The sequence below is a fragment of the Gadus morhua genome, chromosome 17 (genome assembly GCF_902167405.1).
Source record: "Gadus morhua chromosome 17, gadMor3.0, whole genome shotgun sequence".
NCBI lineage: Eukaryota > Metazoa > Chordata > Actinopteri > Gadiformes > Gadidae > Gadus > Gadus morhua.
The window spans coordinates 10,431,815-10,455,672 of NC_044064.1; the positions used below are offsets into that span (position 1 = coordinate 10,431,815).

Genomic DNA, 23,858 nt, shown 5'->3' on the forward strand with positions numbered 1-23,858 from the left:
ATTGTCTGGTAACTACTCTGCTTTGAGATGTGATCGGACTGGGGGGGGAGGAGGAGGAGGAGGAGGAGGAGGAGGAGGAGGAGGAGGAGGAGGAGGAGATAAACGAAGAGAGAAGGAAAACATGAGGGCAGGAACAGAGAGGGAAGGAGGAGGGGGAGGGAGGTCGTAAAGAAGAAAGCCATAAACACAGAAGAACAGACTGTAAATATTTGCTCTGCCCTACACGCCATCACTCACCTGGCTGGTCCCATCATCGCTCCGTCTCCCCGTCTCCACCGCCCTCTCCCTCTCTGCGCCCATCTCCCTCTGCCTTTATTGCTCTCTCCCTCTGCCCCTCTCCGTCTGTCTCCGTCTCTCCATCTCTTATCTCTAATCCCTCGCGATCTGCGCCGCGCTATCCGTCTTCATCCTCTACTGTCTGGACCGCTCTTCGAGGAGTTTCTAGTTACATCCACATGGCATGGCTCCAGAGATTCCTTTCAAACAATGGGCCCTCGTGTCTCTCTCTCTTCCCTCATACCCCTACCCCTCTCCCTCCAAGTATGTACAGTATATAAAGGTCCACAACATTCTCTTCATTCTCACATTCCGACACTATTACTTATCATTATAACACTAACATAAATCCAACTGTCACAAATTAAGAACTATATTAAAGCCAGTAAGTTCAATTTGCACCTTGAATTCAACTAAATTAAACTTAAAACAACGTTGTCCTAGGTCCATCCTAGGTCATCTTGTCGGCTGTACAATCATATCCTAGCTTAGCTTTAATATGGTCTCTAGGCACTCATGGGTCATTGTACCTTTGATATATGCTTTGCTATATTGGCTAAACCCTTACTTTGCACTTGTAATGGATTACTTTTTGGCTGTGTCCTTCATCCTTTCTCTCCTATTCTCGCATGATTGTCGTCTTCCACACAAGTCCCATAATTTCCTTCTATATTTATGTTGTCTCTGCACTGGTGATATCCGCTCCCTGGAAACTCTCAGAGGTTATAAGGTCACGGCTGCATTCTGATTGGCCCCGCGAGAGGGGCAGCAGGCCTGGGGAATAGAACCGCTTCTGGGTCTCACACACACACACACACACACACACACGTGTACACACACACACACACACACACACACACACCCTCCCAGAGGCCTTGGTTTCATTCCACCATTGCCATGGCGACTCCCTCTAGACCGCAGCACTGTGCCTGCTGTGTGTGCGCATGTGTGCATGTGTCAAAGTTAACTTTAGCAGGTCTTTGTTCCTGAAAAGTTTGAACTCCACATTTGAACAGGGAAGCACGGACAAATACACACACACTTGTAGAACTGAGCAGCAAACATCTCTTGTGCAGGTCCTGACTTGTGAAATATCCTGACTTGTTGAGCAACACCGTGTGTGAGGTTGTGCGTGTGTGTGAGGTTGTGCGTGTGTGTGAGGTTGTGCGTGTGTGTGTGTGTGTGTGTGTGTGTGAGGTTGTGTGAGGTTGTGCGTGTGTGTGTGTGTGTGTGTGTGTGTGTGTGTGTGTGTGTGTGTTCAGTGTGTAGACTGGTCACATTTTGCAGAATGTCGTGCAAGAAGGAAGTGTGCAAAACTCAAAACAGACGGTTTGCGTGTAGTTGAATCACACACGCACAAACTCACAATTGATCAAACAGTTAAGAATACAAAGACAAACTGGTTAAAAATAAACAACTTAAGGAAACAAGTTATGTCATGAAAAGTTGAGACACTTGAAATAGTGGAAGCTAGCTTGCTAAATTACAGCTGGCCTACTGGTAATCCAATGAATGACCAGGGCTTGAATAGGAATCAGAATGGTACCAGTGCTCTAAACCAGCATCTGCACTGCATGGCTTTCATGGGTAAGGGCTGTTTTTGCCTGGTTCGCTCGAATAAAGTAAAATCCACTACGGATAGGATATACTACAAGTTCATTATTAACATATTTCTCTCTCTAAACAAAAAAACAACAATCATTTAAAAATAAAACAATTCTTCAAATGTTTTCTACTAATCATTAATTATGCCTTCTCGGCTTGCTCCTTGTCCCAGGCAGCCATCTCTGATCAGCAGAGCAATAATAGGCATGGGGTCACGTGAAGTTAGTAATGGGTAATGGTACATCCAGACATCATTGGCCAAGTTCAAGCACTGTGGAGGTTCTTTCAACGTAACTGGCACTGTATCAGAGAGACAGACATTATGAATTCTGCCTTTAGGTTGACACATTTTCAACGTCAGTGTTCAGCTGGACCGTCTGACAACAAAACTCTCCGTCTTTCAACTCACAATACTTAACCTAAAAAATAAACTATAAAGAGTTGGTCGGACTGAACTTAATTATTTTTAATTGAATATAGCATTTGAATAATTTGTTCCACCTTAAGATTTCTTTGCGACTTCCCCATGAACCTTGGCTGCACTATGACTAAAAGGTACTGGGCTGGAACGCACCACGCTACACCAGTACTCCCACAGCAGTACTGGGTGTGACTGGTACATCAAGGCGTGTCCTGGACCGGGCATTGGCACTGTTCCAAGCCACCACAGAGAAGAGGGAACGATAAAAGCAAAGTGAAGCCTGCATTGATTCCTTTTTGAATTGACTAGATATTAGACAAGCCATAATACCTAATTCTCCCTCCCTCCCCCCCTCTCTCTCTCTACCTTTCCCTTGTCCACCGATTTCCTTACACAAATCTCTCTCGCATGAGTTTGATCAAATGTTAGGAGCACAATAAAGGAGGCACCCCGCCTATCCTGCAACGCATGCGTGTGTCCACAATCACTTAGAAACACACAAGATTACAGAGCCACACACACACACACAAACCAACATCAACTAGATTCCACTTCATGGAAAATAACAGGTAGGAAAGGTTAGGAGGCGGGAGACGGGAGTGCTGGCACGGTGTAAAGAGAGACAGACACAGACAGAGAGAGAGAGGGAGACGGCGAGAGTGAGAGAAAACCGAAGCAAAGCTGAATCTATAAAGTGATGGAAGGAGAAAAAGGGATTGTTTGACATCGCAATTACTCAGCAAAACAAATATATAACATAAAGAGGCGGAGAGAGGGACGGGGATATACAACACGAGACAGCTCGAAGGCGAGGAGCAGTGAGGGGGAGCTCTAAGGGACCAGAGGGGGAACACCTAACTCTCCTGTACAGTCTTAAAAACGCTGCTTCCCTCCATCTCTCCGACATGTAGGATAAACAAAGGGTCCAAAGTGAGAACAAAGTGTCAGAGTGCTGTTTTAACCCCACGTCTCTCTCTTTCTCCCTTCAATACCTCTTTCCCCTTTTCTCTCCCTCCGCTCTCTCTCTCTTTCGCCGCTTCAATTTTCTGTTCCTGTTTGTCGTTGAGGAGACGGATGAGTGAGGCTACATTAAGGAGAGCAGGTCTGTCCTCACTCACACGTCTAGCTCTCCACGGCAGACAGCCTCTAACAAGGGCCGAGAGAGAGAGAGAGAGAGAGAGAGAGAGAGAGAGAGAGAGAGAGAGAGAGAGAGAGAGAGAGAGAGAGAGAGAGAGAGAGAGAGAGAGAGAGAGAGAGAGAGAGAGAGAGAGAGAGAGAGAGAGAGAGAGAGAGAGAGAGAGAGAGAGAGAGAGAGAGAGAGAGAGAGAGAGAGAGAGAGAACAGCAGGAGAAGGAAGGCAGAACAATGAACTTGATATGAAGAGAAAGACGGAGATAGTTAGACATTAAAATTACTTCAAAATAAACATGTGTAAAATTATGTAATTTATGAGACAGCAGACTCACAAAAACTGTATGAACACACACACACACCCACACACACACGGGTGCGCTGAACTGAATAACTGGATAATAAACTCTGGCACACACACACACTTTGACATTTCACTATTGTTCAAAGATCCAAAGACAGAAATACTACAGTATTGCGCACACACCCACACACTAGAGGAAGTGCTGCTCGTAGCGAGGGCGTAATACTGTACAGAATCCCAAATTCTTAATCACCGAAGGGAAGAGAAAGCCAAGACTCATGCACGGTGTGTGTGTGTGTGTGTGTGTGTGTGTGTGTGTGTGTGTGTGTGTGTGTGTGTGTGTGTGTGTGTGTGTGTGTGTGTGTGTGTGTGTGTGTGTGTGTGTGTGTGTGTGTCAGACTGAGACAGAGAGACGGATAGAGATAGAGAGGAGAATGTGAGAGGGACAGGAGGGGAGCCGAGTGAAAGAGGAAGCCATCATGTTATCAACTGACAGAGTCCTTTCCCCTCCCTCTGAACTCAGGCCCAATCCAAAGGCTGGCCGCGCGCTTGTGTGTGCATACGAGAGTGTGTGCGGGTGTACGAGAGAAAGGCTTAATGTGTGTGTGTGTGTGTGTGTGTGTGTGTGTGTGTGTGTGTGTGTGTGTGTGTGTGTGTGTGTTCATTTATATTAGTGATGTTATCTCTAATAACAACAGAACTAAGTCACATTAATAGGACAATATAACCATAAATGGGTTCTACTGAAACCCATATTTCACCCTCACCAAGGTATTGGGGAGTTTATTGGTCACATTACAGTCTCATTTCAAAGAAGAATGGTTGGACTTTCACTCGAAAACATTTGCTAAATCTGCTACTAAACTCAAATACTAGTCTAAAATACTTGTAATACATGTATTTGACTGTATAATACATGTATTTGACCGTAGTGGACCATGGCCAGACCGCAGCCAGCTCTGTTTCTTGTGGTCTCCCAGGGGAGTCATACTGCAGCCCCGCTATCGTCTGATCCAGTCTTCTGTTTATATAGGCAAGGCCCTTTCAAAATAACAGTCTGACCTTTTCAAAATAAGAGTCTCAGAGGGCACCAGAGGCCAGCAGTCGGATTATATTCAACAGCCGTTCCTGACCTTGTGTCCTTCATTCAGACTGGTCCCAAAAACACACAAGACAGATAGACAGAGACAGACAAACAGCCAGACGGACAAGGAAGTGACCAAACGAAAATAAAAGTTATAAAGTAAAATAAATAAATAAAGACTCGCAGACCAGATAGACCAGGGGTTTGATATACACTTGATATTCAAACGACCAGTTGGTGTTGATGATACATTTTGTTATATGTAAAGGGCCATTGAACATCACCAGTCATTTCAACTAACTCTGGATTTGTAGATATAAGCAAAGGAGTACAAACTGCTTCACTGGGAGATGATGTCATGGGATATGCTGATGCTAAGGAGCATCAGCATATCCCATGGAGGAGGAGCCTAGGTCAGTATCAAAGAAAATGGGGTCAGGGGGGAAAAATATGGAAGAGTGAAAAATACAGACAGATGGAGCTACACAGGACATAATCAGAGAGACAGACAGACATCCAGCCCTACACTGGACACAGAGAGACAGATCTACACTGGAAATATACAAACAACATCCCAGAAATGCAGACGGACAGAAAACCATCTGGCAAGGGTACGGCGAGAAAATATGTGATGGAGCACGCACGCAAGGTGGAGGAGGAAGAGGATCAGGGAGAGAGTGAGGGGGCACAGAATTGTTCCCCCCAGCCAGAACCCCCCTTGTTTCCAACCTTCTCTCCAACTTCCTGCACAGTTTCTCACGCTCCGAACGAGAGAGGGAGAGAAAGAGAGAGGGGGAGAGACAGTAAGCCATGACTAAGAGATTACAAGTGTTGTTTCTAAACATTTTACTGCAAGAGAGAGAGAGAGGCCGAGAGCGAGAGAGCAAACGCCCGTGAGATGAATAAGGTGGAGAAGAGAAGAAGAGAACGGAGGAAACATTTCCTTGTAGAGAGATAGAAAGATGAACAGAAGAGCGAACACACTCAGGATGGGAGAGGGGGAGAGAGATATTGGTAAAAGGCCGGGAGGGAGGTGAAGAAAAGGGAGAAAAAAATTTGCAGTAGTTTAAGAGGGGGCGAGAAATGAGAATGGTAGGGAGAGAGAGAGAGATGGAGTGCAGGAAGTGTCATTTCTCAGTTTATATTTGAGAAATAAATCACACACACACACACACACACACACACACACACACACACACACACACACACACACACACACACACACACACACACACACACACACACACACACACACACACACAATCAGGATTAAAAATATTTGGAATAAAAAAGGAAGGGATGAGGGCGAGAAAGTGAGAGAATGACTATTGGAGCCGGGATTACAACAAGAGTGATGAAAGAAAAGAAAAGGTGTGAATAAAAATAAACATTAAGTAGAAAAAGTAGAAGAACGAGAAGCCAACTGTCACCAGGAACAGCTGTAACCGTTTCCCCCTCAGGCTGACTTTGAAAATTTGGTTGGACTGGAAGCTAAATATGCTAAACAATAACATCAAGCCATGGCTAGACCTATGATGAGTAAGTCATTTTCAGAGGGTGGTGAACTGGAACTTTGAAAGGTTGGCTTTTAAAAGACTACTGCTTAATATTTAGTAATCTAGCTTTCGGTTAGACACTTCATAAGGAGAGAGGTAAAGGATGCCTATAGGTCAGACCGGGGACATTTGGGGATCAAACCCGGAACCTTTCGGTTGGGAATTGAGCACCCTAACCACTGCAGAGAGAGAGAGAAGGAAGACGCAGAGACAGAGAGCTAGAGGGAGCGAGGGAGCGAGAGACGGAGAGAGCAAGGGAGCGAGGGAGAGCGAGTTAGTGAAAGAAACCGATCAAATTAGTTGTGGCATCTCGTGCGGCAGCTGGTGGAGGCCGATCAGGATTCAGACAGGAAGTGGAGGGAGCGGGTGAAGGTGCGGGCGTGCGAGCAAGGGACAAAGGAGAGTGAGAGAGAGAGAGTCAGAGACGGATCTGACAGGATGAACCACACGCAGGGCGTGTCTCCAACGTGTTCAGGGAAACATTTGCGTGTTTGTGCATTGACCCCCTGTGGGACTCTGGTTGAATCCGTGCACGTGAGCATGTGCACACAAAGCAGGGGAAGAAAGAACAGCAGCACTAAATGTTTAAGAAGCAGGGAGAGGGCGGGAGAGAAAGGGAGAGAGAGGGACTCCAGAAACAAGAGAAGGTCAAGCTGGGCAATGGATGGGGTGGTTGGTTGAAGAGATGAATATCCCCGGGGGGTGGAAGACGTGAGATTTGAGCGACCGATACTCTGAAAGGAAGTGAGAGAATGGGGCAAATTTTGAACTTAAAATATTGCTTTACACCCCTGTTAACCCATGTCATAGTTAACAATGAAAACGGGGCCGAAAAGGGCATAGATTCAGTTACATTTAGAAAAAACAACACTTCTGTAAAAGTCAAACTGACGTCATGCTTAAAAAAAAAAAAAGCAGTTACGAATGACGGAACAACATCGCAAGTGTGTGCAATATTATCCTCAGGTTTCACAAAGCGTTTGAGATGATAGCTGGGGGAGACAAAGATTCAAAGAGAAAACAGCAGAAAGGTTTTCATGCTGAACAGAGCTGGACAGGGCGCGGCGAGTAACGTGTGGGCGTGCAGAGAGAGGTGAGAGAGAGACGGGAACGGAAGAAGAAGAAGAAGAAGAGAGTCAAATAGAGCCAGATGAAAAGGCTGGAGTGGAGAGACCCAACGGAGGGATGGATGGGAACCTGATACACAAAACCAAAGCTTTAGCTCCCCCACTGGTTCGTCCCCAGCACCAGCGCGTGTGCGTGAGTGTGTGACAAAGTACGAGGGCTTCCAAATACAGACCAATGCAGTTGGTTTCCCTGGCGTAGATTTGACATTTTCCCGGTCTTCTCTTAATAAAAACAAACCAATAATTAATGATGGGACGAATGTGCCATGTGAAACAAATGGAAACAGACACTACATCAATGTCTGGCGACAGTAGGAACTTTGAAAAATGTAAAAGTCCCTGTAGGGAAACACAAGCCAAGGGTCAAAGGTCAAATCCATGAAGCTCAAGGTCAAAAGATCTCTCTCTCTCTCTCTCTCTCTCTCTCTCTCTCTCTCTCTCTCTCTCTCTCTCTCTCTCTCTCTCTCTCTCTCTCTCTCTCTCTCTCTCTCTCTCTCTCTCTCTCTCTCTCTCTCTCTCTCTCTCTCTCTCTCTCTCTCTCTCTCTCTCTCTCTCTCTCTCTCTCTCTCTCTCTCTCTCTCTCTCTTTCCTTTGATCCACTTCTTCTGCGTTTTCCTCAGCGCTTCCTGAAGAGTTTGACCCACCAGCTACGCCAGTGTTCAGTCAGACGAGGGGAGGAGGAGGTGAGGTATTTGGGCTGCACTTAATAATAACAGACACGAGCGTCCTCCAGAATAGCTCCATCATTGATGGAGATTAGAATGCTAATTGCTAATTGCCGTTCGCTAATTTGAGCCGAGACATCCGTTCCTACGTGTCTCGTTTCCACTTGACCGCCATTTTCCAGATATCTCCAAGGGGGAGGGGGGGGGGGAGGAGGAACGGGCGATTGATGCATTCTGGGAAAACACCGAAAACAATACTATTGAGGAACTGTTCCTCCTCTGTTACGAGAACAAACCTCGAGCAACAAAAGGTCGCCCGTTGTACAGTGAACCATGTGGGCGTCGCCAGCCGTCGGCATGACATCGGATCCCGAGCATCTCGTCGGTTGTCCGGATCCTTTGTGTTTTGACGTGGTTACCGTGGCGCTGGGTCAAAACATCGCCTACCCTTGAGCAAGGCGTGAGAAGAGATTGGAAAGACGTAGAGCTACACTGTACTCCTAAGCAGCGTCTAACGTCTGGGAGTGTGACAGGAAAACAAGACCCAGTGCCGTTTCAGGTGAAGCGCGTCGCTTGTTTTTGGACGAGGAGTCAGAGTACAGGATTTATACACGACGCGCGAGTCCCAACCTGTCCCCCGGTGCACACCTGTCACCTAATATCAGTTTGCTTTTCCAACTTTCTGCATACAGTATCAACCGTCTCTCTCTCTCTCTCTCTCCCTGTATCACCCTCTCTCCTCCCTTTAACTCTACTCTCGTCTCCCCCTCTAACCATTATCCCTCCCTCCCTCCCTGCCCTTCTCGTGTTAATTAGGAACAAATCAAATTTTTTCGAAAGTGTTTCAAGGTCGTCCTCAGTTTTTTGCGACGTCGTCTCCGGTGTTCAGCGTAATTGTAAAGTCCCGTTTTAGCCGACATTCCAACTGTGACAAAGCCATCCCCGCGGCAACCAACGGCCTAGTGTTCCAGTACTGTAAAAAGACACACACACACACACACACACACACACACACACACACACACACACACACACACACACACACACACACACACACACACACACACACACACAGTAGTGCATGCAGCGAGCAGGGCTGTTGCAATGCTGTGTGTGAACAAACATTCCACGCATGCCTGGAGTGTAATCAGGGCGGCCAAAAATACAAGGGGAGAGATGGAGGGAGATACAAAAGGCAAGGGAGAGACACGGAGAGAAGGAGAGACCAGGACAGAGAAAGAGGCATTTGAGGTGAAGAGAAAGACGCAGAGAAAGACCGAACGGGAGAGGCAAAGACAGAAAGATAAAAAAGAGGAGGCCGAAAGAGAGAGACAGTGTGATAGAGAGAACAAGAGAAGGACAGACAAGAGGAAATAAATGAATACAGACCGAGCAGGAAGAGATTTACGCAGTTTGAAGGGGGAAAATAGGATAAGGAAGAAAAGTGGAGAGCACATTTGTTTTTTATATGCAAAAGCCATATCTGACTGGTGACATGTCACTCATCCTCAAGCAGGTGAACTAAATCCATAGCCGACTGCACGAGACGCCTGCAGGTACGGGGAGGACTGTGGAACCCACCTCGCTACGATACTGGGAGCAGGACTACACTATAGGCCCGCCACCGCTGCTCTGCTCCCAGTCGACTTACGGTTCTTCTTAGAAACTCGCCGGTGCCGTTCATGGGGTTTCCTGTCGCGGCTGCAATATTGATCCTGTGCTTTGATTGTTCTGAGCCTCGCTTGGAGGAGAGACATCAGACTCATTGGCCAAGTGTGTCATGCAAGGAACTTGGCTCCAGCTCCTGCTTGCTCTCAAGGTACTCTCACCAGAGTAGACGTACAGCTAAAACAAGGCTGCAACTAAACAAAGGTAAACATAAACAAAACTACCATGTACACACACGTAAACATCAACAAACTTTGTTGCAACGGTGCAGAGTGCAAAGGTAAACACGGAGTGCTTACAGGGTGCGTTATGAGGGAGGTGGGCACGCCAGTATGGTGACCGCCCTCATACTCTCCCGTTGGCTGTAGGTTCAGTGGTTGGCGAGAACAGCCATCAGCCCTCTCTCCCTCTCTCTCTCCCTCCCTCTCCCTCCCTCCCCTGGGTTATTGTCTGACACGTCGCCGGTTAACCCAATAGGGGAATCGTAACTTTTTCTACATCCCCTGGCCCTTTGGCTCGCTTCACGTTGCTGTCCTCGGCTCCTCCCAGCCTCGCCTTCCAGCACCTTCTACCACTTGAAGTACGTTGGAGGGTGCCTAGTGTGAGCGCACCTTATCTGTTCAGGGAGCCTGTGGACGTAGCCCAGTGAGTCACATTCACATTCTCTCTCTCTCCCCCTCTCCCCAACTCCACACAGGCAGGTTGGCTCTCTGTGCGAGTTCCTTTTCCGCTTTGGTTTGGTTTTGTTGTGCCTTTTGGGCTTCTTCTTCTGTTTACTTCCATGTTGTGTTTACAACAGACAAACAACCCCCGCAACACACGCTCCAATCATTCACAGGCTGAACTCACCACTGATATTACAGAAAACAGGGTACATTCCTATAATAATACTATTATTATTATTATTATCTTGTTTCTTATGAATATCCTAGTTTATCATGTGTAGACTCAGTGGAGTCAGGTCATACCAGTGCACGCATACAATCTAAAGAAAATACAACGCACTTACGTTTATAAAAAGGTTTGTAAAGTCGCTTTGGGATCATCAAACCCACTGAGGTGAAGAAAGGGCAATAAAGTGTACGAAGGATAAGGAGGAGGAGGAGGACAACTGGTCAGCCTGAAGCTCAGAGCAGTAAAGAGAGAACGATAGAGAGGGAGAGTGCGAGCATTTTGGAACTCAACTGAATACACGCTTTGCTTATTCTCCTATATTTGATACTGTATTCAGCTGTTTGTATCTAATGAAAATCACTTAAAGAACATTAACCGGGGAATGATTCTGGCAGCATCTCTCTCAACCAATTACCACAAAACCAGTTCCTTCCACTTTCTGCACTGGGCATTAGAAAACAACTTCCGTTGTAAATACCTTGGAGCTGGTCCTGAGTGGCTAAACGATTAGCTCAATTAGAGCAATTAACACTTGCAGGGTTTGGGGTTGCATATCCTCTTTGGCCACTCCTCATGCCAGGAATGTGTCCTCTCACGTTATTGGTGTATGTTCACATTATTAATAAATTATTTCACCACATATTCGGACCCAAAGACAGAGAGAGAGAGAAAGGGAGACCGAGATAGAGAATGTTGATAAGGTCAACTGTTACTGTGTGAGCAAAACATAATGTAAGCAAAACATGCTTACATTACAAGACGACAGTCGCCCGTCCAGTTTGCTTCACGTGAGTGTGTTTGTGTGTAAGTGTATCTGAGTGTGTTTATCTCTCTCTGTCAGTGTATCTCTCTCTCTCTCTCTCCGTGTGTGCGTGTGCGTGTGTGTGTGTGTGTGTATGCGCGCGTGTCACCTGGTTGGCTCCACTACTCTTCCAGCGGAGGAAGAATCCGTTGGGCTCCACCTCCAGGGTGACCAGGCTGGGGGGGCCGCTGTTGGGTTCCTGCAGGAAACCACCGATACAAAGAAACCATTATGAAAGAGGTGGCAGCGGGAGAGATGGGGGCGGTCGGTCCGTCAACCTGTACACATCGGTTACACTTTAAAACGGACCGCCGCCAAACAGCAACGTAAACATTAAGGAACTTGCCGAAGTATAAATGAGCCTTTAAGCTCAGGCTTCTTTATCATTGAGCAAGGGCCTCCGGGCTGAATGCTCAAATACATTGGAGATCTAATTCCCCGACCAGGGGCTTTTATTTTGGAAGCAAACTCTTAGAGGAAAACAAGTCCTCGTTAATGCTTAATGGGAAGGCTCGGCGAGGATGGGTCTTAATGAATTGCAATAGAGTAGCGCGTAGTGTTTTAGTAGCGTTGTTATCTGATTAGCACTATGGACAAACTGACATATCAGCAGAGAGAGAGTAAGAGAGAGGAAAAAAGAGTGAGTAATAGAGAGAAAAAGGAGAGATAGGCACACAAACACAGAGCGGCCATTTTCCAGCATGAGATGTAAATCTTAAATCTAATCAATACGACATGACAATGATGCCTCTTCATCACCATGAGGCCACGAAGACTGACAAAGAACTCAGCCTCACAATCTTAAATTCCTATCATTAGCTATAAATGATAGTGGTTGATGATGTTCTACAAGAAAACACCCAACGGTCGCTGTGAGGGTGTACGATGGATGCATCATCGTCATCATCATTGTCTTGTCCTGCCATACTCTTTGTTGTTACCTTGATTCTTAGCTCCACTGCAGGCTAGCGGAGACGCCCAACAAATGTAAACGATATTACGATCTATTTCTAATTAATTTAATATAATACAACTATATCAAATATATGCTCCAGACTATAATACTAACATGATATACGACATAGCTATAATCAGGGGCGGGTCCAGGGAGGGGCTGGGGTGGCCCCACATTGGATTGGCCAGCCAGTGCCACTTCGAAATCTGACAGTTGATTTAGGATTTGAAGAAATCATTAATCACATCGTCAATGCCGGCGTGATATTCTGGGCCACCCCTAGTGATTTTGTCCAGACACACCACTGACTATAAACGTACTATTGTCACTAAATATACATACTATCTTACTACTTACTATTTAATACTTTCACCAAACCCTCTTTTAGAAATGGACTTTAACACTGGCAAATACATTAAGGAGGTTGACTGGCCCGAAACTCAAAACAACCGCCCACCGCAGGATTTAAATAGATTATACATTTAAACTATGTTGGCATTCATCCTTCACAAATGATAATGGATACGGGTACTGCTGCCGCGAGCAGACAGGGTGTGTCTATGAATTAACAAGCACGATAATAAACTAACTTATAATGTGCCTTTCAAGAACCACAAGACCTACCTTTAGTTTAGGCTCGACGGTGGGCTAAGAGGGGGGGGGGGACAAAGCAGAGAGAGACAGAGACAGAGACAGAGACAGAGAGAGTGAAAGAGAGAGAAGGAGAGAGACAGAGACAGAGACAGAGAGAGAGACAGAGACAGAGAGAGGGACAGAGAGAGAGACAGAGAGAGAGAGATTTGTCAGAGGGAAAGGAGGATGAGTTAAGTGGATTAGAAATAAATTAATAAATGGAGGGAAAGGAAGAAGGAAGAAGAAAGGATAGATGAATGCAATTCAAAAAAGTGGTCAGAGACCCAAGAAGAAAGGCAACATTTTTTAAATCAACGTGAATCTTTGTGTGGCTACGGGTCTGGAGTTTTCTAACCCAAAAAGTACGGCCAGGCTCTTGACGCAATCAATCAACGGTGAAAATGAATTTTGGTGGTCAGGTTTTTTTCTATACGACACGTATACAGGAAGTAGCTCTGAAATTCTGCAATTTCAAATCACTTAATCTTCTCCTGCACTGGTTTGTTGTGCTGTTGTTTATATCTGGTGCTGAACAATTTCTTCAAAATGACTCATCTCATAATGCAACCAGCAAGATCGTCCAACAATGAATACATTCGCATGGCAGGATCAAACATGTGACTTTATTTATTTGACTCCAAGCTAATTAAATGTATCTGATCGATAATGAAGGTTTGAACATACATACCAATACCATGTGAAAAAAAGAAATATATAAAATATAAATAAAATATTTATACAATATAAATACGCCCAACATTATACCAACTACTACGCAATTGATTTGTTGCAGCCTGAACATTCTCCATTGTTTCATACTTTATTCGTTTTGAAATCAAGTGATGATTCAGACCAGCGTTCACAACACAGGAAAACAAATGTCTACAAAAGAAAGACCCACCCTGGGTAACGTGTTACTATTGCTCACTAAAAACTAAAATAAGTCACTACCACTCTGACCCTTGGGCTGACCTTGCCCTTCAACCCTGCCCCAGAATAAAACCTTGCTAAGATGTCACTGGCTTAGGAGGTTGGTGCTCTCTCTCTTCAACCCTATCTCTATCGCTCCCTCTCTTCACCCCTTTCCCTCTCGCTCTCTCTCTTCACCCCTTTCGCTCTCGCTCTCTCTTCACCCCTTTCCCTCTCGCTCTCTCTTCACCCCTTTCCCTCTCGCTCTCTCTCTTCACCCCTTTCCCTCTCGCTCTTCACCCCTTTCCCTCTCGCTCTTCACCCCTTTCCCTCTCGCTCTTCACCCAATTCCCTCTCGCTCTCTCTCTTCACCCCTTTCCCTCTCGCTCTCTCTCTTCACCCATTTCCCTCTCGCTCTCTCTCTTCACCCATTTCCCTCTCGCTCTCCTCAACCTACCGCGGAATCTTTCATTGGAAGCAGACAAGAGGAAGAAGGAAGTCAGCTTATCTGCAAGCCAGCTCTACTTTACATACTCTGCGGTCTTGTTTTCAGTATAGACTTTATAGTGCAAAACATTGTTTTTATCTTTCCCGCTCAAAGGGACCCTTTTGTCCTCCCAGGTGTGATGTTGGTTAGTCATTAAAAGCCGTTTCAAAATCGACCCATGGGTGAAACCACAAGTAGGGGGGATCCAACCCAGGTATATACAATGGGTAGACTAATCTATCGGTTGGTACAGCCCACTGCGCAGCATAGTAGACTGATCCAGCCATCACGGTCTATAGGGTCTATATTCTGAAATGCTGGTGTTTAAATAGGGGTATTTTAAGGTGTAGGTGAACCCTTTTTTCAGCTTGCATTAAAAAAATAAATGCTTAAGGCAGCAGAGATGGATGTAGGGGGGGGGGGGGGGGCAGTTATTTAAATGATAACGTCCAACACTGACTTTATTAAACCTTTTTAGTACCCTTGATGTGCATGAGGGATATAATGAGCAATGTTACATATAAAATGTCCCAAACACTGTGGCGTCATACATAAAGTGTCAAAGAAGCCCAACCCGCTCTCGGATGTGGACATCAAAAATAAACCCTCGCCCAGACAGAGCTCCACACATTCAAACAAACCGTAGCATTACACTAGAAGTGTCAAAGAAGTTTAGTGTAGGACTGGGTGTTGGACTCTTGGTCAACAGGTTGTGGGTTTGATCCCCGATGCCTGCCCTCTAACCAGTAAGCATCCTTAAGTAAGATGACACCTTACTTCTTGTAGCAGGTCCTTGATAACACCCATCTTCAATAATGAGCTGTCAAGAAGTCCAAGAAATAGTTCTAATTATGTTTGATCTGTGCTTGTAGCTGTCCCACATTCTACCGAAATCTGTTTTTTTTTTTACCCCAAGCAACTCAACTGAATAAACGCTTTGCTTATTCTCATAAATTTGATACTGTATTCAGCTGTTGTTTGTATCTAATGAAATCACTTAAAGAACATTAACCGGGGAATGATTCTGGCAGCATCTCTCTCAACCAATTACCACAAAACCAGTTCCTTCCACTTTCTGAACTGGGCATTAGAAAATAACTTCTGTTGTTAATACCTTGGAGCTGGTCCTGAGTGGCTAAACGATTAGCTCAATTAGAGCAATTAACACTTCCATGGTTTGGGGTTGCATATCCTCTTTGGCCACTCCTCATGCCAGGAATGTGTCCTCTCACGTTATTGGCTCAAACACTTTGGATAAAAGCCCTCAAATGGTGTATGTTCTCATTATAAAATATTTATTTCACCATAGATTCTGATAACATTTCCCGAATTGACATTTTAGACAAACTTCTGTTGTAGAATCGTTGGTGGCCTTGCCATCAAAGTTGACAGGAAACAACTTTATTTACACTTTTTTTCCACTTGCAGTGAGATCCATAAGATCCATGTCATGAAGGAGCATGTAGCGGTTAGGGGAACTCTTGCTCAAGGATGCCCAGGGGTTGGACTGCAAACGTTGGGATTCAAACATCCACCAAGCAACTCCGCTATCGTGCCTTCCTCTGGCTTTTACAGCCAACATCCCTTCCACTCACAGAACAAGTTTCCTCATACGCCAGTTGATCCACCAGACCAAGACACTCTATGGGCGCCAAGAACTGGAAGAGAAGTCGTTGATGTGGTAAGGCAGGAAACAAGTGGTTCAGCACACACACCTTGTTAAGCACAAACACCAGATACGTGTGTGAGATAGATATCTCTCTCTCTCCCGCCCTCTTTCCATCTCTCTGAATCCACACTAAGTGGCTTTGGCTCATAGCATCTGATAAATGACTAATTGGTTCATAGTAAAACATTCGGTGTCCGGAGCAATTCATTCTAATTGCAACGACAAACTAGTTTCCATTTGATGTTTAATATACGATTAATCAATTTTGAAAATCGTATTAACGTGAGGAGGAAACGGAACAGGTAATGGCGAGGTCGTCTCCAGGGCAACACTGTGTATCAAACGGTTATCTCTTCTTCTATTAGCGCTAGTTGGAATCATTGAGAGGATCCGTCAACCAGAACTCCTCTCTGCCTTGACGACTGAATTATTTAAATGCTTATTTTTGACCGCTGTATCATCGTTGTAACCTATGGTTAGGGACCGTTATTACAAAATAAAAATATATAAATTAAATAAATATTATCAGTATATATATTTTTGTGTATTTTTGTTGAGTGACTCACTGTGGATTCAGATAGATGTTTTTAAGTATCAGTTAGGGATATGGGGTGAACTTTCTGTAGGATGTCTACAGGTTAAGCCTCCGAAATAGTCGCTATTCCGGCATGCGTGTGCGGACATTGATTATTTTTTACCACGTTTTACAAATGTTGACCATATAGTTTTATTGCGGAGGTAAATCGGCTTTGAGAGAAATTCCATGAAATAATGCTGCTTGTTTATGCAAGCATAAGCTAGAACGATGGCCGTGTCTCTAACTAGTCTGTGTGTTTTAAAGTGCACAGTCGTAAACCACGGTGGAAAAGTGTATGCACAAACTGTAGTGTGTGTGTGTGTGTGTGTGTGTGTGTGTGTGTGTGTGTGTGTGTGTGTGTGTGTTACTTTGGCAACAAGGTAAAACTTGATAACAGCTGACCTTCGTACCCCAGGGCGCGAGAGCAAGAGGTGGTGACGGAGGCCAGACACATTAAACGGGCCGCGGATAAAAACCAAACACAGGATCATGCTTCACCAGTGACGGCAACAATCAGTCCTGAAACTATGGTTCGCTCAATGGATGTTCAAATCAGGCCAAAAAGTTCTGGGTTCGATTTCCAACCAGTGGGCATCAATGCACAAGAGCCCTCCGACTCCTCCTTAACGACATGGACCTGAACTAAGTCAGGTTTTCTGTGACTGTTCATTCCAGAAGACTACGTTGCCTTTAGGGGCAGAAAGGTCGCGGAACAACGTGTCCACGTCAAGCCTTTAAATGCAAACAGACTACCGAGTGAAACGGCAATCGGTTACAAATATAGACTCCTGACGCAGAGGTGGTGCTCAACCTGTTTTACTGCAATATTACTGCATATGACATTAGTCATGTGTGGTTTTGTCAGTACTACAGGAGAGCGCAACATAATGCAAATTTTCCGTTGTGTCAACATGTTTTTGTCACGGAGTGAATCCAAACCGAGCCGCGTCTGATCTTGGATTGTGGAATCTAGAACTGGAATGAAGCCGATGACATAATGAGGCAGAAAAAAACATATAAAAACTAATACAATGATACGTCCCAATTAATTGACCTAATTAAAATGCGATTCATTGTACTTTTATATCTTGCACTTCGGTCCCCAGGGGTCGGAACAATTCCTCAAGTGCCGACATTTTTAATCTTTGAGACACATGAGAAAACATCTTCACCATCATCTTCATCAACTAAAGAAGGTTACAAAAGAATGATGAGGAAAGTCAAGATGACAAAGGTGAATTTTCTGAATAATTTGATATGAGAGGAAGAGGAGGAGGAGGAGGAGGAGGAGGAGGAGGAGGAGAATAGAATGGGTGAAAAGACAGAGGGGGGAGAGGGGAGGAAGATACGTGGAGAAGGAGATAAAGGAGTTTTTAACCAGAATACAAAAAAAGAAGGGAAGGAACCCAGAAGGCACCAGGGAGGGCAAAGTTGTTTCCAGATGTCAATCCTTCCCACCCTCCACATGTGGCTGTGGTTGACACCTGACCTCCTTCCCCCACGCCCCCCAGCCCCTAAACCTCTCAGGCCTATTAGCAGCATCATTAGGAAAGACCTCCCCCCACCTCTCTCTCTCTCTCTCTCTCTCTCTCTCTCTCTCTCTCTCTCTCTCTCTCTCTCTCTCTCTCTCTCTCTCTCTCTCTCTCTCTCTCTCTCTCTCTCTCTCTCTCTCTCTCTCTCTCTCTCTCTCTCTCTCTCTCTCTCTCTCTCTCTCTCTCTCTCTCTCTCTCTCTCTCTCTCAAAAAAAAAAGATCTCCAAATCCACCTGATCTCAACCTTTGAAAAGGCCGGAGTTGCATTGTAGCCGTGGAAAACGCATGGCCGCAGAAGCATTTAGCTGTGTTAGTTTGAATCTTAATCATCATATCTCAGCCCTCACTCTCTACCATCCTCTTCTACGGCCGCTCTGCCCCCTTCTATCTCTACCTCTTCGTCATCGTCTTCGTCGACCCCCACGACAAATCGTCTCACCGGCGGTCGACCTCCTTGCCGTCCCCAACTCAGCCGTAACCGACGGCAACCGGCACTTGCACGGGATGGTCGGGGAGAAAACGACGGCGGCTGAACCTCCCTGGCTCGCCGTCGGCCCCTAGAGCGGAGACGCGTGGGGGAGATGTGCGCTGTGTTTCGTTTTGTTTGACTTGACACACACGTGGCCATGTTTCACTGTGATGTGTGAGGTTTCTCAAATACCCACTGGCTGCACTTCTGTGTGTGTGTGTGTGTGTGTGTGTGTGTGTGTGTGTGTGTGTGTGTGTGTGTGTGTGTGTGTGTGTGTGTGTGTGTGTGTGTGTGTGTGTGTGTGTGTGTCTCTCCCCCTCTCCCCCTCTCTCTCCACCTCTATCTCCCTCTCTAGCAGAATATTTCCCTTCCGTTTGCATTCCTCTTGTAGCCACTCATCCAAAGCGTAGTACAAGTGCTGTGGAATCAGATTTGTAGCGTCAGAAGCGCCCTGAAGGATCCTTATCTGAACACCCCGAGTATGTAAATGCCTGGTAGTCCGGTCGAGGAATGTGACGTGGATTTGCATGTATGTAAACGTATGTAGCGGGAACATAGAGGGGCGGGTGAGGCAGGGCGGAGCGGGAGAGAGGGAGGGAGGGAGGGAGAGGGGGAGGGAGGGAGGGGAGAGGAGCCCATAACAAGCTGGAACAGGAAGTCGTTCAATGTAAAACAAACACACACACACAACCTAAACAGCCTCCCACAAACACATGCAAAACCTCCCACACACCCTCCACCAAACACATGCACACGTACACACAAACCTCCGAAACACACACACACACACACACACACAACTAACCTCACACACAGAGCAAAAACAACATTTACAGTGCATTCCTTTTCCTCCACACGTTAGTCAGTGTGTGCGAGTGTGTATGTATGTGTATGTCATTAGGCCACAATGCACTGCATTGGCCGAAACTTCCTCCAGCTACAGACATTGTATGAGTAGGGATGGGAACCGAAACCCGGTATCCAAAAAGGCCCCAGGGCTAAATTATTAAAGACAGTGGTATCGATAAGCTCCGACGTACCCGCTGCTGCCATCGCTATTGAGATTATTACTGCTGCTTCCCTGCACTCACATATGACATTTCAGTTTTTCCCCCCCCCATTCGATTTCTGAAATGGTTGAATTGGTTGAAGACGTGTTTATTTGAATGACGCTTCAAATAGGCGAAACATCAATAACACGACAAGGTGCGGCGGAAGTCCGCGGCTTTCGGACCCACCCTTGGTCCGAGTCGGACCACGGCAGAGCTTCGATGTAGAGCGGCTCGCTCCCCAGAGCAGCGGCGGAGCACTGCGCCGCGTGATAGAAAGACAACACGCGTCGGAAGATCAGGTCGGAGGTCACGCTCCTTGTTCGATAGGATGGGCGGTCAAGGATGACGTTTTCAGCAGAAAAAAAATACCAAAACATCTACATTTTCACAACATTATAGTCTGTTCAATTATTCTTAACATTGTGAGCTAGTGCTGCAGAAGAAGGTTGACATATTGGGAGAAGAATAAAGCAAGGTGTTGATGTTCTTCGTTTTGTTTTCCTTCAACAGGAGTTGATAAGAGTACCGTTAAATGAGCGGGTAGACATGCAGTACCAATAAGAGCGGTGGCCTCGTTTACATCTTACAGATGACCATCCCTAGTGGGGAGGGGCAAGTGAATGAACACCATGAAGGAGTGAAACCCGAAAGGCAGAAATAAAGACGGAATATAATAGAAGAGATGCATTAAGAAGGAATGAGTAATGAGGGAGAGAGGAAGGATGGAATGAGGGTCAAAATGGCACTTCAATCTAAACACCGCGGGTCGGTGTGTGTGTGTGTGTGTGTGTGTGTGTGTGTGTGTGTGTGTGTGTGTGTGTGTGTGTGTTCTTTTTTTTCTCTAACTTTTCTACTGGGAATAACAACAAAGTGGGGGCCAGAGATGGAGAGAAAATAAGAGAGAGAGACATAGACCGACAGCGAGAGGACATGGCTGTCATGTTTGCATAGATAATCACTAAAACAAGCACATTCCCCGGAATCCCCCTTGAGAGTAAAAGACGGAGAGGGAGAGTAAAATAAGGATAAGAAGGAATGAATGAAAAACAAAAGAACGAGCGAGAGAAGCCACTAAATATTGAGTCATTAAAGTACAGTTAGGGGCTGGACAGTGGATACAGAGACAGGTCATTGAGGAGCAGGTAGGGGTTAGACAGTGAATACAGAGACAAGTCATGAAGGAGCAGGTTTTGGTAAGTACAGAGAGACAGATTCAAATTTGGAAGACCGACAATGGATTACTCATTGACGTGTGCGCGTGTGTGCACGCACAATAACAATCATTATGGTCAATGACACCGCCCCATATCGGCGTTGCCAGTCGTAGGGCAAAAATGCGGAAAGAAAAAAAAAAAAGAGGACAGCACAAATATTTGCGTGGGGTTAAACCTCATGGACAACAACCTCAGGAAAATGTGTCATTTCGAATCAATGAAAAGGAAGAATTTCAAACCACAGTTGGGAATTTAAAGTCGTATCTGTCACATTTCAATTCCATCTTTCTGCCATGTACAAGTGCACTATAAAAATGTTTACAAAAATCACATAATGCAAACAGAAACAGGTGTCTTGTTTGACAACAGAGCAGGAGGGGAACGGGTAAATACAACAAAAAGGGGGAAGAACTAGGAGGCTGTGGAGACCTGGGCACCTCACCCGAGACGGTGGAAGAACTGGCTCGACAGGTCGTGAACACAACACAGACTGCGCCGGACCTTGGGGAAACGACCCTGTCCCACCTGATCGTACTACAATCTTTTCACGAACCCGCTGTGTGTGTGTGTGTGTGTGTGTGTGTGTGTGTGTGTGTGTGTGTGTGTGTGTGTGTGTGTGTGTGTGTGTGTGTGTGTGTGTGTGTGTGTGTGTGTGTCCTCGTGCCATGGTACAACCACACGCACAACCAAAGTGCAAAGAAGCTCTTCCGTGCATCTGGCCCCCGACCAACAAGGCAAATCACATTATAGTTTTCCTCAAAACATCGGTACAAGTGTCATTCGGACCGATTTTTCGGAAATAGTTTTGTCTACTGTAGCCCAGAGTGGTAGCCCTACGCTGTGAAAACATCACGCGTGCGTGCGTGCATGCGTGTGTGTGAGTTCGCGGCGCCCGTGTGTGTGTCTGTGTATGTGCTCCTCTCACCTCGTCCCATTTGATAAACTTGCTCCCAGTCTTCAGCAGCTCGTGGACGGACACCGGTTTGAGCTGCAGAGCGTGCACCCCGGGCTTCGCCCCGGCCATGGCTGGGGACGGTCTTCCCGGGTGCCAACGCCTAAACCTCGGCCACAGCCAGCAGCGAATCCTCGGGTCGAAAATGCAAGTCGCCCCGTCGTCCTCCTCCTCCTCGTTTCGACTCCGGAATCCTTCTTCCGGGGAGAAAGTTAATTAGCCTAGATACTTTAGGCGGAGCTTGTTTCTCTCCGTCTCCCTCCCCCGCACACGTTGAACACGAAAAAGTTCACAGCTAGCACCCTAAAACCCGCGTTATCGAACGGCCACTTGACGGAGAGTCCAAAGAGCTCCGGGAGGACTCGGAGTGTGAAAGCACGCGAGGGACGAGACTCCGCTGGGCGCGTCACCGCCACTGTCCTGTCTTGTCCCCGTGCGCGCGCTTCTTGCGCCCGAAGGCAGTCCAGTCCGCGGTTTTATTCGAACTTTTTTTTTTTCCCGAGAGTTGTTTATTTATATTTCCTGCGATCGCACACGAACGAGCAACCGGGGAGAGAGTGATCTTTTCCTTCCTTCCTCCTCTCCCATCTGTTCTAAACGGTTCGTCCCCCTTTTCTCTCTCTCTCTCTCTCTCTCTCTCTCTCTCTCTCTCTCTCTCTCTCTCTCTCTCTCTCTCTCTCTCTCTCTCTCTAATAATCCATAATAGCCTATTATGTATACGGCTCGTTCTTATATGCCTAAGGCACAAAAGTGATTTGTCAACATGAGAGTGAAATGCCTTAACGATAAAAAGCAAATAGTATCTTCTGTCTTAGTCTTTAACGTAAACATTGACTTTTGATTTTCTTGGCTGTAAATTAAGTGTTTATAAATAGGTTTAACAAACTTAGTTAAATACACTTTTGGCCTGTATTCCATAAAACACATGTCTATTGATTATATTGAATACTATTGTCCTGCTATACTAAGTAGGCCTAGGATCTGTCAAACACAACCTTCACATCTTAGGTTTCCTCCCCCCCCCCCCCATCACAGTAGCATGGGGTCATCATCAATAAGGTCAAGTTGAAGGTGTAGCCACCTGTTGGGGTGTGTCCTGTACAGACAGCTGAGGGGATAACCCCTCCGCCGGGCTTTAAGGACACGTTCACAATGACTACACTTCAGCTGAGGATCGCTTTATCAAACCAAGTTCACAAACAAGGGATTTCAATTGACTCGGAATCAACAGAGAATCCCCAAATGATGGAAGCTGGGGACGCTTCAACACGAGGAGGAGGAAATTGCAATTGATTGACGAACACGAAAGTATGATGAAATAAAAATACATCTGGGTTGTAATTTGAGACATCAAAAGATTAAGAAAAAGAGGAAACATGCAATAGTTCGTTTTTCTAATAGTCTTCTGAAGTCATCAAGTCAAATAAGTCAAAGATAATACAATTAAGCTCCAAGTCCGAATTATCGAAAAGGAGGGAAAAGAAAGGAGACAAAACAGAACGACATGCCCTCCCAAGCAATGCAAGTACACGCAACAGGAATGTCTGCTATGCATGTGGTCACTGCTGCTGAAGTGAGTTTGTGTGTGTGTATTCATGTGTGTGTGGTCCATGTGTATGTGTGTGTGTGTGGGTATACTTTTTTGGGCATTCTGAATCGAGTCATGCAAAACGGGCCCTTTTAAGAACCTATAGAGCTACGTGAACAACCTGTGATGGTTGCTGTTGGTGCTTTTACGTGACATTCAAGCGTGTGTGTGTGTGTGTGTGTGTGTGTGTGTGTGTGTGTGTGTGTGTGTGTGTGTGTGTGTGTGTGTGTGTGTGTGTGTGTGTGTCAGTGTGTGTGTAACACAGAAACAAGGCATGTAATTGAAGCT

At 45.9% G+C, this 23,858-nt stretch overlaps 1 protein-coding gene across 1 annotated transcript in view; it reads right to left on the minus strand.

Moving 5' to 3' along the window:
• plcb3 (phospholipase C, beta 3 (phosphatidylinositol-specific)) overlaps window positions 1-22,567 on the minus strand; it is a 44,413-nt gene extending 21,846 nt beyond the window's left edge. The window contains exons 1-2 of the mRNA XM_030339192.1: window positions 21,956-22,567; window positions 11,643-11,732 (exon numbers count right to left, since the gene is read on the minus strand). Of these exons, the coding sequence (XP_030195052.1) occupies window positions 11,643-11,732; window positions 21,956-22,054 (189 nt within the window). The 5' untranslated portion in view covers window positions 22,055-22,567. The remainder of the gene's footprint in view (window positions 1-11,642; window positions 11,733-21,955) is intronic.
• Between the last annotated feature and the right edge of the window lie 1,291 nt (window positions 22,568-23,858).